The sequence below is a fragment of the Cinclus cinclus genome, chromosome 10, assembly GCF_963662255.1.
Source record: "Cinclus cinclus chromosome 10, bCinCin1.1, whole genome shotgun sequence".
NCBI classification, from domain to species: domain Eukaryota; kingdom Metazoa; phylum Chordata; class Aves; order Passeriformes; family Cinclidae; genus Cinclus; species Cinclus cinclus.
The window spans coordinates 21,606,872-21,626,669 of NC_085055.1; the positions used below are offsets into that span (position 1 = coordinate 21,606,872).

At 44.6% G+C, this 19,798-nt stretch overlaps 1 protein-coding gene across 1 annotated transcript in view; it reads left to right on the plus strand.

Annotated features, from left to right (window-relative positions):
* Positions 1 to 19,595, plus strand: part of UBXN7 (UBX domain protein 7) — a 29,622-nt gene extending 10,027 nt beyond the window's left edge. Inside the window, exons 5-11 of the mRNA XM_062499095.1 lie at positions 1,905 to 2,017; positions 7,657 to 7,803; positions 8,196 to 8,286; positions 9,351 to 9,478; positions 10,512 to 10,905; positions 11,382 to 11,461; positions 14,713 to 19,595. Of these exons, the coding sequence (XP_062355079.1) occupies positions 1,905 to 2,017; positions 7,657 to 7,803; positions 8,196 to 8,286; positions 9,351 to 9,478; positions 10,512 to 10,905; positions 11,382 to 11,461; positions 14,713 to 14,874 (1,115 nt within the window). The 3' untranslated portion in view covers positions 14,875 to 19,595. The remainder of the gene's footprint in view (positions 1 to 1,904; positions 2,018 to 7,656; positions 7,804 to 8,195; positions 8,287 to 9,350; positions 9,479 to 10,511; positions 10,906 to 11,381; positions 11,462 to 14,712) is intronic.
* Positions 19,596 to 19,798: the final 203 nt, after the last annotated feature.

Sequence of the window (19,798 nt, forward strand, 5' to 3'; positions counted from 1 at the left end):
GTACAGAATCATAGAATTATGATTATCACAGCATATTCTGTCTGCTTTGGTCTTGCTAAGTCTCAAAAAACCCCCTTTTTCTTATCTGGAGGGAACTGAAAAGGGGGAAGAATCCTAACACCCAAGTAGAAATTAAATTCATCCACTGGATATTTCTTGGCTAGGCAGTGGAATTACATTGGAGTAGCCCTGAGGCTTCTTCATTGGCCTCACACAAGGTTCTCATGGCTTTAAATGCTGTTTGCCCTTGGCTGTTCATGCACAGAATCTCCAGATGCCAAAGCATTGACTGTTATTTCATCCATGAAATATCCCAGAATGTGAGTCTGTGACAGGACAGCACCAGGTGTTTCACATCTGGATTATGGCTGTTGTGCTGATGTTGCTGGAGTGTTCCTGAGGTGTAGCCACAGAATCAGTAAAGTTGGAAAAGTCTTCTGAGACTGAGTCCAGCTGTTCCCCCAGCACTGCCAAGGCCACCACTGCCCCATGTCCCCAAGTGCCACATCCACACATCTGTTAAACCCCTAGGGATAGTGACTCCATTACTGCCATGGGCAGCTGTGCCAGGGTTGGACAACCCTTTCCATGAAATTTTCCCTAAATTTTTAATCTCAGCCTCCCCTGGTGCAACCTGAGGCTGTTTCCTCATCCTGTCACTGGCTACTGGGGTCCGTGGACCATGTTCCCACACAGTTAGGGGTTGGCTGCCATACTGAAAATAGGTGTTGATAGTTGCTATCTTTCCCCTTTTCCAGTAATAATGAGCACAACAAGTACTGAAATCACTGGCAACTTTGTAAGTGAAAAAACACTACATACACAATCAATACCCTTAAATTTTTTCTCACCATCTTCCAACCTGGTTTAGCAGAAGGTGTTCCAGCCCATGGCAGGAGGGAGTGGAACAGGCTAATCTTTAGGGTCTCTTCCACACCAAACCAAACCACCCTGTGATTCCACTCTTAAGACATTTAGAGATGACCAACATGTCAGAGATACATTGTGAGGGTTTATGGTGAAAGTTTATCATGATTTTTGGCAGAACTTTACAGGTGGACATCACTGTCTGGCTGTCTCTGGAAAAGCAGCCCTGGCCATGAAATTCCAGGTTATCTCATGGCTCCTAGGGCTGCTCCACAGGGATGCTTTATTCCCTTTGTGTCTGCTCAAGCATGGTTTTTATGCTTTGGCCCATTGACAGCTTCTTCCACACTGGAAAATTTTTGGCCATGGGATACTTACTGCCCATTTCAGCTGACCTGGTTCAATAAAATACATCATGTATCTGCTGTGATTTACCTTTATTGTCCATGGTCATGTCTAAGTAGGAAATGTGTTCTGTATCATTTGAGATGCAATCGATAACGCTTTAAAGGAAACATCCAAAGAGATTTCTCAGGGTAAACTAAATATGTTTCTTTCTTGTCTGTGGAATTGCCTCACAGTCAACTAATGGAAACACTACAATAGAAATATTCCTTTTAAAAGTTATATTTCTGCAGTCTAGCTCAGTTTCCCATTTTAAAGCGTCACTGGGAATAAGTCATGGCTTTTTTTGGCTCCTTTGTTTTCATATACTGGTATGTGCCCCCTCAGGGTTAAGTTTATTAAGATGTTGTTTAAGAGTGAAGGCACATGAGACAGCTGAGGCAGGGAGGTTCTGCCCTTACACACCAGCCAATCTTGTTCAGTGAGGTCTAACCCCGGGACTCTCCAGAAGAGAAATCCTGGGATTTACGCTTACATTCCTCCCACTACCTGCCCTCTTCTCCCCAAACCCCCTAGGAGCTCGAGAGAATTTCACCCCAGAAGTTCTGTGTTTGAGCATTTAACCAGTGAAAAATGCCCCTTGTGAGTGTGTTCAATCTAATTGCAATCCCTTTCCTCTTGGGGCTGTGCAGTCCGGCAGGAGCAGGAGCTCCGGAACGGAGGGGCCGTGGACAAGAAGCTGACGACGCTGGCAGATCTCTTCAGACCTCCCATTGACCTGATGCACAAAGGCAGCTTTGAAACGGTGAGGGCTCATGTTTGCCTGCACATCCTTGCTGGGGAACGTGTCAGGATGGATCCATGGCTGCACAATCAGAAGGATGCAAAAGACTGGGCAGTCTTTTGTCTAAATATCTGATGGACTGCGTATGGGAATGTTGGTGATGTATGGAAGGACTTCAGTGATGATGGTGTCACCTGGAATGGGCCCATAAGGATCATTGAGTCCAACTCCTGAACATGCAGACCACTTTGTTTTATGTTTCAGTGTGGCAAATCACATGTCGTGAAAGACTTCAGTGAGAAAGGGAAGCTGGTCAGAATGGGAAAATTGCATCCCTTGCAATTGTATCCGTAGGGGATACAGGAAAAGCTGGAGAAAGATTGCTTTGGGTAGGTGAGGGAGGGCTCACCTCCCTCAGTGGTTTGCAGCACAGCCATGGTGAGAAGCTCAGGTGGAGTTAACACAGCTGAGTGGCTTCTGATACCTGAGTGAGTAAAAGTTTGAATTTGAATGTGGCTTTGTCATCAAGCCACAACTTCATTCTCAGTGGAGGTGTTGCTCTTGTATAAAATCACAGTGGTTGTCTTTTACTTCTGGTGGTGCTAGGGAAAGCATCCCAGAGATACAGGACACTGTCAGCTTTAAACAATCTCAGGTGTCACCATCCCTCACCATGTAGTCATGTGTGAGTTGATTCCTATGATGTGGATCAGTGACTTAACTAACGATTAGAGAACATGCAGATTGGTATGTGTTTTTAATTTTTGAGTCTGTAATTTCCAGATATTCTTCAGAAATTCCAGATACTACTGAACTTTTTCCTGATGATCTTTGAGTAGATGAGATTGATGATGGTGATGATCATTATTTTTACTGCATGAGAATGCAAAATAATGATAAAATGGTGCAATACAGATGTTGGAGAACCAAGTACACAAGTCTGAACTACTGATTGACTGAACAAAAGTATTATTTACCTTGTTTTCACATGTGCCTTGACTGGCATGCACAAGTATTAAAGCACTGCTGGAGAACTTTTGATGAAACACTGTGGGCCTTTATGGAGTCTCCAGCTCTCATCCCATTACTCTCATCTCTCATTTTATGCTTCCCAAATCACCAGGGATCAGTTGCCTTGTCACTAATTCTTGTGTTCTGAGGGTGCCCTCCACAGCCTCCTTAACAGAATTCCAGCATGTTGGAAGAGAACAGCAGTGTCCACCTTGGGAAGGAGTTTGGTGCAGTGGGAGCAGAGGAGCATCCTGAAACAGTTGCTCAGGTGTCCCTGCCTTGTGATCTGTGGTGCAGGGTTTAATTTATAAGTGGCTGATGGTACTTGCTGGGCCTGGTGTCCAGAGCTGTTGGTGAAACCAGCAAATGTGTGGCACCAGTAAGGGGAACTCACATGGCAGCAAGCAATGCTGCTGCAGGAGCAGTGCCCTCTGAGCTCTGCTGTGGAGTTTGAGATGGGTGCTTGTCTTTCCTTGGGTCTTGCTGGAAACATGTGAAGACTAGCAATGTTGATTGTGCCATCTGTCACAGTCAAGAGTAGTGTTAGAGAGTAAAATAACTGATTGATGGGTTTGTTTGTCCTGAAGTCTCTCCATGCATACTCAATAATTACCTTGAAAGGTGATTTAAAGCAGGGGGTGGCCTGGGGCTGGGGAAGGGGTTTGTATATACTCACATTGCCCTGTTCTGTGCAGTACCTGTGCCCTAAAGACCTGGACACTTTCTGGTGTTGGCGCTTACCTTGCTGTGTTCTTGCACAGTTCCTTGTCCTGTTGAATACCCTTCATTTCACACTGATGCTCCTCAACTTCATTGCAATATCACTCTTCACACCTTCTCACTGTGTTGACCATTTCCCTTTGTATTTTACCTTTTCTGACTTCAAACTGCCCTACTGCTTCAGCCTGGGACAGTGTCGGGCCTCAGTGACCACAGTCTCTCAAAATCAATCTCTAGCAAGCTACTGTTGGCTTCTCCCTTCTTTGTATGCTGAGATAAATGCTATATTATATAAACCAAATGATAAACCAGAGATGCTCCTCACATTCCAGAGTAAGACTAAATGCTGTCATTTTGATGGTCTTATCGTTAAGCTTCGATCTAAGTGGGGTTTTCTTTCCAAGGTTGGTGTGTGGCCAGTTCCAGCCTCTGGAGGGGTGTGCAGGAACACTCTGCCATGGTTGAGCTATGTACATTTATCAGAGAATCATTTAGAATTTCGGGCTTGTTTGGCAGGAGTGGTGGCATCTGCTCTTAGGTATCTTTGTCACTCATCAGCTGTTGCTGCTCTTTGGGTACTTTAAGGTTGGTTTTTGATAGTAAGTACATGCAATTATCTTTAGTTTTCCCCAAGAAACCTCACTTTTCTTCAGTTACAAAGAAGCTTTGTTGCCAATAAGGCCTAAAAATTTGCTGTTTCATTTTAACTCAGTCATGCTAGCTTTAGGAATAGGTGTGGTTAACTTCATGGCAGAAAAATTTTCAAGTGTTGAATGACATTGTTTGGGATTTTGTTACCTGCTACTTATGAAAAAGCATTTTCCTTCACATTCAGAATAGCTTATGATCACTGTATTTATAAAGTTCAGTGTGTAACTGACTAAACTAGAGTTTTCCCATTAATGTGGGATCTGTTAGGAACAAATTGCTCAAGCAGAATAAATAAATTGCACACCAAACAAGTCTGATAGAGAACAGTGTGGTTTTGTTCTCATCTCAGGCTGCTTTCAAGAATAGCAGGTGTTCTCTCTACGTGCCTGTGATGTGAGAGATGATTGAATTAGATGGGAACACACCAGGTTGACTTGGTTTGCTCTTCTTGTTGTGGGCAGAGATGGTTCTGGTGTTCAGAACAGTTCTGTTCAAGTGCAGTTCTGTGCTTAATACTCAGTAGGGTTTCAGTGAAGTGACAATGTCACGTTGCAGAGATTCAAGTCTATCTATGATATTTTTTCCCTGTTTAACAATAACCTTTCTTAGCTGCTCCTTGCTTTATAGCTGAGCTGAGGGGTTTTTTTGTTTCTACTTAAAAAGCAGCAGTAATTTGGAAGCTGATCTGGTCACTGTATTCTAATGGAGCAATTGTTCATAAGGTGCTTCTAGCCTGGCTTGGGTCAGCTCAGCTGCAGGTACAGCTGTGGCTCAGGAGTGACTGGGTGCTGAAAGGATCTATGTCCTGCCCCAGGTAGGAAGGAGAAGTGTGGCCCAAACAGGAGATCTCTTGTTTGATAATGTCGTGCTCTGACTCTCTGTCAGCTGTTATCTTCCACACTGAGTCACACACATGTCCAGAGAGTCACAAGGTGCTGGTTCCACTTCCTTCTTCTCTCTGCTGCCTTCAGGATTGCATTTCAACAAAACTGAGCCAGCAGGAACCACCCCAATATTTTTAAACCGTACATGTTCAGAGAAGGCAAATGAGAGAAAAACTTGTTTTTAGTAGTGCAAGAGCCCGAGTTACGCAGGGAGATCCAACACTGAACCAAGACTTGTCTCACAGACTGTCTCACCAGGTTGCTGCTTTGCTCCCCAAGTTGTAATGATGAAATATGTGACTGGGCAGAAAGGGTAAAGGCACACTTAGGACAGATTGGATTGGTTTGGGTTGCTTTTTGCATCTGGGCTTCACCGGCTCTTCTCTCAAAGTGTCTGTCCTGTACTGCCCTGTCTGTGGGCTCTGTAAGTGCCTGGCACTGGCCTTTATACCTCGAAGGAGGAGGGAAAAGGGGGGGGGGGGGAAACTTGTTGTTGGAAACAGAGGATCTAAATTCATCAGATCCCAGCTTTTGGGATACACAAGCCAGCTCTTGAGCCTTCCGTTGTTGCCTTGTCACTTACCAAAATGACCATAATATAATATAATCTCCAAATCCACAGTGTTTTTTCTCACACTCTTGTCCTATCAGAAGAACCCCTGGAGCTATGTAAGAGCTGTCTGTGTGAGATAGCAGCAGTTTAACTGTGTCCTTTTAAATGTTAAATCCAAAATTTGCTTTTACAAGGAAGTTAAAAGTAGTTTCAAAAGCTTGGCCAGTTCTGCTGCTGAAAACTCAGTTTTGCAAATTTTCTCTGTGGAATTTCCTGCTTGCATCCTTCCAAGGCTCTCAGCTGGACAGAGGAGAGGTAGAAAGAGAGGTTTTCATTAATATTAAAAGCTATACAGAATGAGGGCAGAAGAGTGAAATGCACTCTCCAGCTTTCTAATTGCCTATTTTGGGGATTGTTCTTTTAGCAGACTACATGAGAACACAGGACTAAGGCAGTCCAATTGACTTAAATAACATAAGGATTTTTGTTCCCTTTAAACTTGGGCAGTACCTCTAGGCCTCATCTCAGACTGGTTTCTTAGAATTCTCAAAATGCACAGTTAGCTCAAAAAAAATCCCTTAAATAAAAGCATGACAGTTATATTTAAGACCCTTGCCAGTTACTTAGGTGTCACCTTCCCCACTTTTCTCACCTGGTGACCTGGATTCTGGCACTGTAAATTAGTGGTAAGTAGTTAGTGTGAGGCCCCTTGTAGGAATAGGACTATTCCATGCTTCTACCTTCATTTTTTTCTTTTGAATAATACAAAAGCTGCCTCTGCAGGGCACTTGGCCACACAGGCTGACTTTATAGGCTGAGATTCTTGCCTTGGTGAAGCTGAGTGTGTGGGGTTCACATGCCTGCCTGTCACACAGTGGACAGGCAGACTGTTCCAAACTGCACTGGCTAATATTCATTTCAAAAATAAAAACTTTGGTTTGGGGAACAAAGTGGTTCCCAAACAGCAAAATTTTGCATAAAATCCTAGGTCCCTTGAATTTTTTGTCCTTTAACTGTAGATTACCAGCAGGATGGTGAGAATAACTCTTAAATATTTTTTTTAAAGCAAAAAGAGTTCCTATGCCAGTTCCAGTCTTTCTAGGTGGTAAGAGCATTCCTGCTGTTGATCTAGCCCTCTTTTTTTCAACAGGTATGACAGTTCAGCGATCAGAATTACATTCTTGATCAAACTCCTACCATTAACTTGCAACCAAGCAATCAGACAGTGCCAGCTTTGTGAATCAAACCAGTAAGATTTCTTCCTGCACCTTCCTGTCTCCCTCCCCACTTGCAGTCTGGATAAGCAGCATCAAAAAGGATGCCTAATTTGGCAGCTGGACAGTCACAGAGTAACTCAAAACTTGGAGAGAAAAAGAAAACACGCAGAGAAGGGGTCCTGTTGAATCACTGCAAGTCCTCTGTCAATTATGCAACCTACTTAACTAGCTGGTTACCACGGGTTTATCTTTAGACTGAGCAGGTCTTTGTTGTCAGATCAGTGGGACTGACTACACTTTTCCCTGAATAAATACTTTATTCAGCACCGCCGTGTGTGTCCCCGGTCCGAGTTGCTTTTCCCACCCTGTGCTTGGCTTGTTGAAATCCAGCAGCTCTGTTCATTGATGTGATTCTGTAATTCAACCAGGCTCATTTAAAGCAGATCCTTCAGCCCTGCTTTCTGTTTCGTGGGTGCCTTTTCACTAGCTCTGTCCATCCTCCTCACTGTGAAGGGGTTTGGTGGAAGGTCTGGCAGTGGTAGAAACCATCTCTGGTCGTTGCTGGTATCTGTGGTGTCTGACCCTTCAGCCTGATCCTAACCAAGCTTTTCCTTCTGCTTCCAGGCCAAGGAGTGTGGTCAGATGCAGAACAAGTGGCTCATGATAAACATTCAGAACGTGCAAGATTTTGCCTGCCAGTGCCTCAACCGTGACGTCTGGAGCAACGAGGCTGTGAAGAACATCATCAGGGACCACTTCATTTTTTGGCAGGTGAGAAGTTGTCTGGGGATGGATATGTGGGTAACTTGGTGCCTTGGTAGATGGGATGGTGGGGAAAAAAATAGATTTCTTTGGAAAAGGTGGAATTGTCTTGGTGAACCTGCATGAAGGGTGTATTTCATGGACTGTGTGTGGTTTATGGATGGAGATGTAATTCATGGATATGCATTTGAAGGCATAAACTGCCTCTCACTTGTACAATCAAGATGTTACCACATAGCTTATCATACATGGAGAGCAAGAGGCTTAATTACAGCTTGTCAAGAGTTACTGGGAGCTGTGTGTACCATTTACAGTTTATACTGTAGGAGAGAGAAAAACCCAGTGTATTTTCAAGTTTTTTTGTGTTCCCTCTCCAGCCACTAATCTGCCCAATTTTGTAGGTGTACCATGACAGTGAGGAAGGACAGCGGTACATACAGTTCTATAAATTAGCAGACTTCCCTTATGTCTCCATCCTGGATCCCAGGACAGGTAAGACAAGTGGCAGCTGCTCTACCTGGAGTTATCCCATAGCAAGGACTGACATTTGTAGGCTGGAATACCTCCCTTTGCAGTTTGTGTTACATTTGGCTGAAGCATCTCTTGAAGACCTGAAGGACTGACTCAGCATGTTCCCAGATGAACTAAGGCAATAAAACTCCCAAAACTTGCAGAAATTTTGTGTATTTGAAGCTTAGCAAGTATTTTGCTTAGAAAGTGAAAATACTTCCATCTGGTGGAAAAACTCTGAATTCTGTTTTTTTAAGTCTTTCAAAAGCTTCTTGAAATCATGTGATGAATAACTACAGTATTTATAAGTGCTACATGGATCTGCTTTCTGCTCCTCCCACAGAGCTTTGTGAGGCTCAGCAATGATTTAAATTGCATCTTAATTTTGAAATACCATTTTGGCTTCAAGTTTTTGTTTTGTTTTGCTTGTTTTTTGCCTGAACAATCAAACTTCTCCCTCTCCCTAAAGCTCTTTCAAAATTGTTGCTTTTTCTTCTGTATCCAGCAGCTCCTTTTATCACCATGTAATGCAGCTGTCTGGTTATATAATGCTGGTCTGGTCTCCTGTTTCTAAGGACTGAAGGGATAGTGTCTGTGATCAGAGCTGAGACTTCTTTGTAGCTGACTTAAACCACCCAAAATACATATTTTTTTTAATATTGCAACAGAAGTTAGAATACTCTTCTTAGCACTTTGCTTCTAGGAGCAAATGCTGTTTGCCAATGGTTAGAATCAATTTGGCAAGAATGGAGAAATGCTTCTTCATGAACTCTGTGGTTTGGTGTTCATTCATTTTGAGGCCAAATTCACCATGCAGTGCTCATGTTCCCTTATGTAAAAAGAAAAGAATGGAAATGAACTGTGTCTGTATTCATGTCTGTCCCTTTTCAAAGTGGAAGGAGGAAGCTCTATAATTATCAGGTGGTAGCCTGTGGAAAGCTGCAGTTCCTCAAACAGGGACTCTTGCAGCAGTGAGTTGATGCATTTGACCACTAAACTGCAGCGTTTTGCTGGAATTTTGTTTGATTCCACCTCTTGTTCCCTAGGCCAGAAGCTCGTGGAGTGGCACCAGTTAGATGTGACTTCTTTCTTGGACCAAGTGACCGGGTTCCTGAGTGAGCACGGCCAGCTGGACGGCCACTCCAGTAGCCCTCCCCAGAAATGCTCCCGCTCAGTAAGTGTGAGGCTCCTCAAGGAACACTGATCTCTTGTCTTGGTTTGAAAGACAGGTGTCTGCTAAGAAAGGCAGGAGCCTCTCTTTGAAGTGGGAAATATAAACCCCCCTCCTTCCAAATTATTGTACTTTTGAAATTAAGGGGCTCTTCATGCAAAGATATGGGAATAGGAATAACAGTTCCTTACTAGGAGAGATTAAAATAGAAATGCAGTATTACAAAAAACAAACCCAAAGCACTGACAAAGTCAGAATCCAAGCTGACACCCCATCAGTCAGTCAGGGTGTTGGCAGCAGTCCCATTTTAAATGGTGGCTGCACTCCTGCAGTGACAGATGTGGTTCTGTTAGAGCAGTGCTCCTGGAGAAGGTGCAGTTTTCCTCTGAAGGTTCAGTGATGATGTACAAGGGTCTGGTTTTCCTCTGGAACCCAGTGGAAAAAGGCTGCTCTGATGTTCCAAATCTCAGATTTTATCTAGGTAGGAAATGTTTGGCTCCTCCCCCTGGGTGGAGCATCTCCCAGTGGGATGTTGGAATTTTATCAGCCATGCAGTGGGACTCAGTGGCCCATTAACAGGAGATCTCTTCCTGGAGGAAGGATGGGTTGTGGAAAAGTTAAAGAACACTGCCCCACCTGATTTTAACAGCTGGTGATGGAATGCACACCCCGGTCACATCCTGCATTGCAACCTAATACGCCTGTGCTTATCCAGCTCTCCTGATTTCCCAGACTTCAGGAGTTAATGCAGGGGCATGCAGAAATGCAGTGTGCCAGGGAATGCCTTCTCCCAGGGTCACTGTTTGTGCTTTTGGCACTTGGTTTGGATTTAGTAGCCAGAGTGTGAAAGGAATGTTGATTACTCCATGCAGAACTCCAGGGAGAAGCCATTAAGCAATTACAGCATGCCTAGCTTTTCCCTGCTGTGCGTTCCTGACAGGTTTAATGGCTTCCCTTCTGGAAGACTGATGTCCTTTTGATTTTTCAGTAGATCCTTGAAGGCAGTTTTGATGGATGTGTTGTCTGCATCCCACAGGAGAGTCTCATCGATGCCAGTGAGGACAGCCAGCTGGAAGCTGCCATCAGAGCCTCGCTCCAGGAGACACATTTTGATTCCTCACAGGCCAAGCAGGAGAGCCGGTCGGACGAGGAGTCGGAGTCAGAGCTTTTTTCTGGAAGTGAAGAGTTCATTTCTGTTTGTGGATCTGAGGAGGAGGAGGAGTCAGAGATCCCAGCCAAGCTGAGGAAGTCTCCACACAAGGACTTGGGGTATAAAAAAGAGGAGAGCCGGAGGCCTCAGCCTGAGCCCTCTGCAAGGACTGAGCCTGGGACAGCATCAAACCACAGAGTCCTGCCCTGCATCGATGCAGGGGCACTGGAGGAGTCACCTGACAAGCCTGAAAGTACGTTCCGGAGCCTGGACGTGAATGGTAAGTGCCCATTTCTTATGGCTTTTGTCGTGGCTTTTTTTGCCCGAAGCTCTTCATAGGCTGCCAAGCCTGGTTTCATCCCTTCCTTTAAAAATCCCTCCTGATTTCCTACGTCCTTGCCAGCAGACATGTGAGGGATTCAGCAGCAGCACAACTTGGGCACAGCAATGCCCCAGCCTGCAGAGCCCTCTGGGTGCCTGAGCTCGTGTCTTGCCCAGGAGTGAAGTCCACTCTGGTGTAACACAGGTGCAGAGTGCTCTGGGCACTCTGGCTGGGCTCAGTCACTGCTGCTTTGGAAGATTCCTCAGCCTGATGTGTGTATTTTGAACACTGTGGTAGAAATTTATCTCCACAGACTGAAACCTTGTGTTTGTCTCCAGTCCCTCACCCTGCTGAGGTGCTGTCCCACCTAAAATCTGCTCAGGATCTCAACTCAGCTGCCCTGGTGTTAACTTGTGGTAATTTCCTTTGTGTAGGACCAAAGGCACAGCTGATGCTGAGGTATCCAGATGGAAAGAGGGAGCAAGTTTCACTGCCTGAACAAGCTAAACTTCTGGTGAGTGGAGTTAATGGGAATCCTTGTCTGAGTAAAGATGAAACTGGAGAATTTCTAGCCTGGGGTGGTGACACTGTTGAAATCAGATTTAGTGGGAGAGGTGTATTCAGAGAGTGCTTGCCCTGTGTTCCATGTCATTCCTGTCTGATAACTACTGGCTCTGTGTGTCCCCACTGCAGCTTGGGTTTTGTGTACACTCCAGTGTCTTCCTCAATCCCCAGTGCTCATTTCCACTATAAAATGACTCAATGGTTTTTGCATTAACTGTTAATTACCATAAAGTGCTCTCAGCTTTCTAATTTCTAGGGCTTTGTTTCTAAAGGTAATTGGTTCCCATGGTAAAATTAAAAGCAAAATTCTTCATTCTCATTCTCCATCTCTCCCATCACATTTTCACCCTCTTTTCTGGATGTGGATGTTGGAGCAGACTTCAGAGGAAGTTCTCTCAAAACAAATTTATTACAGTATTATTTAATTACTGTGCCTCAGGTGTGCATCTCAAATGTCCTTTGGGCTCCTTACCTTGGAGAAGTCCATGTGAATGGCATTTCCATCAAAATTTTGCAGGTGCTTACCTGGGAGCAGAGAGGTTACTGTGCTCCTGTTTACCATGACAGGACACAGTGGTCAGTTAAGCTCATTGAAATGTAATCAGGGCAGCAGCTGGAGTCACAGGGAAGGCAAAAACACACATCATCAGAAGGATTTTGTGTAGGTTTGGGAGGGAAGTGTCCTGTCTCAGAAAATGGGGCCATTGCCTAACCAGCAGCTCTAGGAGTGTACAGTATCCTCAGCTCATGTTCTCATCCTCAACTCTCCTGCTTGAAAATAAAAGGAATAAAAAACTTGACTGCTTTTTGAATGCAGCTTGTTAAGCAAATTTGCATGTATTATTAAACATGTAACACTCTTGAGTATTTAAGCAATTCATTTAGGCAGTACAAAAGTGTAATACTGAAATACCCCTAATAATCCTGACTTTTGGTTTGGTTCCTTTTATGGGCTGTGGAAGTTAAAGGAAATTTATCTCAGCAGTGAATTCCCTTCTGCTCTACAGTCAGCAGAGGAATTTAGCTGAGTCAAGGTTTGTGGGTAAAGACATCTTTTGGTTGCAGAGCTGAACAAGCATATTCGTGCTCATCTCATGTGATCTTCTGGAGCCTTTCAGTCAGATCCAAATTAAATCTCAGGTGTTTCTTTGTGAGCATCATTTCCATAGTGGTTTTTTTCAGCCTTTAGTTGCTTCCATTTTAAAGCTGGCCAGGACTAGCAAAAGAAACTGCTTAAGGAGGTAATTGCACTTCAGGAATTTAATTGATGATACTCCCCAACACTGTTTTTAAAATGATTTTTTAAAATAATTTTGTTGTTATTGATGGAGCACTGGCTTCTTTACACACATTATTTCCAAGAGGTGCTTATGCTTCCAATATTACCATGATGCCCTTTCTTCCCCTCAAGGAAAAAAAAAAAAAGGCAATACTGCCTCACTGCCTTTTTAGCAGTGCTCATTGTGTGCAAATGAAGTTGACTTGATTCTGTTCAGCAGCTCAGCCCTTCCTCCACATCCTGAATACCTCTGGTTTGCCAAGTATTTCAGGTGTGCAGGAAAGACTGGCCTTTGAAGGGACAGGGAGGGATGTGGGCAGGAAACTTCACTGAATATTTAAATTCAGTGGTTTGTAAAGGAATTTGGATCATCTTTGTTGCCTGAAATCTTTCCATTCTTTGCATTCCCCATCAGACACAGGCACTGTGATCTGCAAAGCCTTTGGAGATCAGTCCAGGTAAAGGAGGAGGTTGGGGCAGCAGTCTCCTCATGCCATAGGGGTGTGATTTTGATGAATTTGGAAGGAACTTTCATGCTGCTACTTGCCTGGCTGTTCTGCACCCACTAAACCTTGGAAAGGCCCAGGCTGAACAGAATCCCTGGAGATCAGCTGCATGTGCTCAAAGCAGGGCTGTAGCTGAGCTTGTCCAGAGCCCTCTCAAGCTGAGTTAGGCTGGAGGCTGGGTGCCTCAGTCCCCTCCATCACACAATCACAGGGTGGCTCAGGGTGAAGGTGACCTTAAAGCCCATCCCGTTCCACCCCCTGCCATGAGCAGGGACACCTTCCACTATCCCAGGTTGCTCCAGCCCTGTCCAGACACCTCCAGAGAAGCCACAGCTTCCCTGGGCAGCTGTGCCAGAAGAGTGCTGTGGGTTGCTGTGATTTACTGGCATGAGGTGCCCACCAAAACAATGTCAACAGTATTGATAGGACCCCCTGATTTTTTTCCCCCACTTGGTTTTATTCCTTACAAATTATATTTTCTTCTTCTCTTAAAAAAGCTACAACTTCTGCCCACGTCTTGCTCTGTTGCTCTACCCTCTTTTCTTCTGCCAGTCCCCACTTCTCTGCCCCTCTCTGTTTGTGCTTTAGGTGCTGTGTTTCCTGGTGAACTTGGGAAATCTCTCTCACCACAGCACAGACGTGGGCTCTTCCTGACATGCCTGTTTCTTGGGATGTGATCCCCTCATCCCAATGCTCTGTATCCTGACCCAGTTGCTTCTGTAGGCAGAGAAGCCAGTGAATTGAAAAGATCTTTACAAATCCAAAATTAAACAACCCCAAAATCTGCTTCTTGAAGGCAAGAAAAAAAAAATAAATTCTGCCTTCATTTTGGTCAGTGCTACCTCACCAAAATGCTTCTTTTTAGCTTTAGGGTAAGGGCAATATCTGATAAACACATGAGGGGGCTTCTATTTTGGGTTATTTAAGGTTTTGTTTTCAGATTCTGTTTCACTGTGACTTGAATGTGTGGAGTGGAATTCAGCTCTTTTGCATTAATGCACTATTATCTATAGTTTACCTTGTGTGTAAAGAATCAGTTAGGTAAGGGATCACTGGTAATTAGTTTTTGTGATTAATCATACCATGTGTGGTCCAAATTCAATGTTCAAGAGGGTCTGTAATCTATGCAAAATATCCAAATTTTTAAATTTTCTTTGTCCATGATTACAAACTTCCCTTTTTATAGGAAAACAGGAATTTTTTTACATTCTGAATTCTGTGACACTGGTTTGCCTTCCTTTCTCCCCAAGATTTTTTTTACATTCTGAATTCTGTCACACTGATTTCCCTTCCTTTCTCCCAGGATTTTTTTTTACATTCTGAGTTCTGTGACACTGGTTTGTCTGCCTTTTTCCCCAAGATTTTTTTTTCACATTCTGAGTTCTGTGACACTGATTTCCCTTCCTTTCTCCCCAGGCTCTTGTGAAACATGTCCAGTCCAAAGGCTACCCCAACGAACGTTTTGAACTGCTCACCAACTTCCCTCGGAGGAAACTCTCCCACCTGGACTATGAGATCACGTTACAGGAGGCAGGCCTGTGTCCTCAAGAGACTGTCTTTGTGCAGGAAAGGAATTAGCACTGTGGCCTGAGCTCTCCCAGCCTTCCTCCCTCTCCTCTTTGCCTGGGACAGGAGTTGTTAAATATGCAGTTAAGGGTCATGGGATTGCAGTGCTGGAATCAGCCAGCTGACTGGCCCTTCCTTCTCCCTCCTCCTCCTCTCTCTCTCTCTCTCTCCCCCTCCCTTCTCCCACTCTAGTGACCAAATGAGAGTGCTCAGTTTTATTCCTCAGCTGCAGAGAGCATTGGGAAGAACATCTTTCCTCTGCTTTCCTGGAATAAAGTAAAACAGTGATCTGTGTATCCAGCATGCTGGAGCTTGGAGTGGCCATAATACACAAACCCTTCTCGCTGCTACTCTTAAATCTGTTTTAATTTATTTTTGAAAGGAGTGTGTGATAAGGCACGGAGGCATCTCTCTGTAAGGAGAGAGCATAACTTTCAGCATAGTCTTTCCTTTGTTTGGATTCCTTACACAAAAGGTTTCCATTAACCTTCCAGCCCTTCTTACCCAACACTCTAGTTTTGGAAAGGAGTTGGGTTGAGCCGTGGTAAAATACTCTGCCCCACCTAATTCAAAGGCTTCTACATTGCCTGCATGTTTACCTCCTGCTTTAAATTGCCAGTGGACATAGTAGAAAATCCAACCAACCCCCCCAGAAATCCAGCTGTGCTCCATATGGGATTGACTGCTTGGCCCAGAGAGAAAGCTGTCAGTCCAGTGCTGGAGCAGCACCAGCTCCTTTGTGGCAATGGGTGGGTTATCCATGTTCTCTTCCCAGCATCCTCAAAGTGTATTCTAACTTGCTCTCAGGATTTTGCAAACAACAAGGGTACTGTAAAGGTTTTGGATTCCCTGAAAACACCTGCCACAGAGACCTGACAGTCAGTTGGCTTTTTTCCTTGGCACCATGGTTGGCTTTTCTAGGAGTGAGTGGTTTTACAGCACTGACAGCATTGAGCATCAATTAATGGTTCATAAAACACCTCCCAACCTGGTGGCTTGAATCCTCTGGGAAGGTTTTTGTTCTGTTTCTGTGTTCATCTACTGTCACTTACCTCTGCATTTGGGAGGGCTGCATGGCAAGCATTCTCCTTGGTGCAGGCTTTGCTTTCAGCTCTGGAAGCTGGCACCACAAGTCAGTGCCCTGGTTTTCCTCCAGTGTCTTCTCTAGACATGGAGCTGTTGGTCAGTTGATGTTTCAGCAGATGTTCCAGTGGGACAGGAGTTAGCACAGTGTGGTGGATTTGTGTATTTACAACTAAAAGCTCAGTTTAACATGGGCTTCAGTCACTGAGGAGAAAGGCACATGGGACCTGGCATAACTGCTGACGTTCTGCCAGTCTCAGATGATTGTCCTTGTTAAAGACTTTAGTAGTCACAAATTTACATATTCCAGTTTTTCAAGACATTTTGCCTTTGATTTTGTACTAGCATCTGTACTTTGGAACCTCTAAATGCAAGAAAATGCAGAAAACGTCTGACATTCCCCATGAAAACTTCAGCTCACAGCTGTCTCCTGCTCCTAATTATTGAGGTTTGACATGTAATCATGCAATTTTATAAATTGATTTCCCTTCCTGCTGCAGGATGGAGTGTCAGGAAAGCAGAGTCTCATCTCTGCTTCTTGATCAGTGGTTGATGTGACACCAGATTTCATCTTTGGTTTGTAAAGACCCTCAGGTGTGGAGGCTGCTCCCAGCATGGGGAAGTGAGGGGGTGGTTCTTGTGTTTGGCCTGTGAAGCAGCAGTGGCACCTCCAGACTGAAGGATCCTTTAGTTCCTGGATATCCAGAGCCCTAACTGGTGTTTCCACATAGACCCAAAACCTACTGGAGCAGCTCCAGCTGTCTGGTTGGAATAACAAATCCCAGGTGTGGTTTATTGGCACCTTCCCTCCCCTGCCCCTCCCGGGCCTGCTCCTGTGTGTGGGGCTGGGCTGAGCTTTGTGATGAGACCAGGAATTGCTCAAATGGGAAAGAAGATAGGGAAGTTGAACATTTACACTGAAAATGGCTTTTTCTAATGGTTTCTAGGAGTTGGTTCTGTTCCAGGAAACTGTGATCGTGGGTTGGGTTTTTTTGTTTCTGTGTCACAGTGTGTTTTTTTCTTATCACTTTTCTTTTGCTTTGCTTTGAGAGAAAGAAACAGAGAGAAAAAAATTAAGGAATATATATCCCTGCACATGGCTCTTCTCTTTGTTCATTCTTCTCTCTCTGCTTCCCAACCCACACAAACCCAGTGCCACACATCAGCTGTGCTGTGAAAGCTGATGAGTAACTGCACCAGCCAGGATACAACCTCTTCACCTCTGCATCCCTTTGGAGAAATGTGTTTTGCTGGCCTGAGGAATGTGGTTGAAAACACAAAGCAAGTCCTGCCTGGGACAGCTCGTGGCAGTGAAGGTGATGGGTTGGGCAATGTTTAAAGAACCTTTAAACAGTCACTTTTAGATGTGAAATCTGAAACTCAAATTGCCTCTGCAGGAAAAAATGTGTTAAATTTGATTGGGAAATAGGATGTTGAACTGTGGATGACAAAGGAAACCAATCCTTCAAAAGCTGTGGTTTGTGGCTTCCTGTGGGTGTCACTTGGTCAGGATTTGCATGTGGTGCTGTGAGGGCTGGTGGGGCCATAGGAGCAGCAGTGCATGTGGACAGTGCAGGTTTCTCTGAGTGGAGAACTGCTCTGGGCTGTTGTGTTTGAAGCTGGAGCTCCTTGCTGCTGGTGGAGATGTTCCCTTTGCCTGTGCTCTTCATCTAACACGGATTTCTTTTGGGATGGGATCTCCAGCAGTCCCAGGGACAACCAGGATCCTGGAACAAAAGGTGAAACAAGCTCTGGCTTTCCCTGCCAGGTGCAGCTGACACATTCATGTCCCACTTCAGAGGCCCACAGAAGGATTTTAGATCTTTCTGATGCTACATGCTCTTAAGTCAAACTGATTGACCAGCTTCAACCTAACAGCATTCCCCACTGACCTAAAAAGGGCAGGTGGAGGCTGGGCCAAGCATTTCTGGCCATACTTGTGTTATTTTCTTCAGGCTTTGAACTAAAGTTTGTGTTTTTTATGATTTCTGATGTTCATGGACTGCAGTGTGTTGCTTTTCCTGGTAAATCAGTTCAGTTCACACCACTGATCTTAGAGGAAAGTCCAGGATCTGCAGGTAGCCTTGTAAAATGCAGTTGTCTGTAAAAGGCATCCAGATGTGCCATTATTCCTAAGTAGATCTAAACAGGAATTTTCCATCAGCTCTTCCCAGAGCTCCCTGACCTTCTGCTCACTTTTAGGGGGAAGTGACACCTCTCCTTTGTCCAGCTTGTGTTTCACAGGCTCCACGTCCTTCAGAGCTGATTTGTACACTCAGCTTGCCCTGAGGTTGCTGTGGTTTGTACCTGGGCAGAAACTGGCTTTGGTGCAGGTTTTAGTAACTCAACCTCTCTGCTGAAGGGTCTCAAATTCAGAGCACCAAGCTGTTTCACTGGGACTCGAGCAACAAGAGATAAATTAAAACCAGTTTTCTTTTGGGGGCAGGGCAGCATTTGGGCTGGTTGGCAGGTAGCCAATGCTGCAGAGGTGCTTGAAACGTGGTGGATTTTTTTGGTAAACCACATAAAGATGAAATAAGAACACAGGGACCTGTGTGGGAATGTCAGTGGGAGTGGGAAGATCTGTGTCATTTCTGGGCCTCATCACTTCATTTTTATTCCTTTTTAGTTTGTGTTAAATGTCACTACTTTGTTCTGGTTTAATCCCTGTTTTAGTGAAGTTGATAAAACAGTTAGTCTGGTGTTCCAAGAGGGAGGAGGTGGGGCAGAGATGTGCTTTAGGTGGGTGAAATGCAAAGTCACTGTCCTTAAGGACTGGCTGTGCCTTGTCTGGCTGTTCCCATAGGCTCAAATCCAGCCTCTGCTCTCCCTCACCCCTTCTATTTATTTATTTTCACAAGTGATTTTCTGTAAATGGAGCAGCTCCTGGTTCAAAGACAAAACAAACTGATGCTGAGCCCTGTGCTGGCTGCATTGTTGGGAGTACCCCCAGGCCTGTGTGGATTTGGAGCTGGTGAGATTAATGGATGCCTTTTCTGTGATGACTTTTATCCCTGCCTCCTCTTGTCCATGGGATGCTTGGTGTCTGTGCACTCCCAGCCAACAGAGCCATATGTATTTACACACACAGGGGTTCAGGCAGAGACTGCTGCACCTCAGAGCAGTGCCTCACCCTGACTTGGGTTATCCACTGTGTTCCATGAGCACCTTGTGAGCGAGGACAGAAATTCGGGATTTGGTTGCTGTCTGATCCCTGGAGTGTCTGCAGTGCAGAGAAAAGTCACCTTGTAGCTGCTTGTGAAATGGTGCCCAAACTGAAGGTGTACAACTGAAACTGTGGAGCAGGGGATGAGGTGCTATTTTATAGACCAGATTTATATGAAGAGCATCTGGGTAAAGCTCAGCTCAGAGACACCAGACTCCAGGACAGATGACTTTTTAACAACGAGGCTGTTTCCTGGAACTGGGGAACATCCAGCTTTTCACAATGGTCACTTTCTTCAATAATGGCAACTTCACATGGGAGGAGGGAGAGGATTAATATGGAAGTTTTCAGCTCACTGTGCTGGGAGGGACCAAACTCAAGGAAACCTCTGATCTATATACACAACTGCTGCATTTTTTATAAATATATGTAAATGTCCTATTGTAATATTTGATCCTGGAAATAAAACAAACTGTTTTCAGTAGCTTTCTTCAGCTTTTGGTTTTTTGGGGTTGGGGTTTATTTGGTGTAGTTCTAATGGATGTCTTTCCCTGCATTATATGGGAAGTTCCGGAGTTTTTCCTTAAGGATACTGGGGTAGAAGGGTAAGGAGCTGTTGATGACAGCACTGCCCAAGAAAGCTTCAGGCTGTTGTAGAAAATAAAAAATCTTGAGCTGAGACAAACT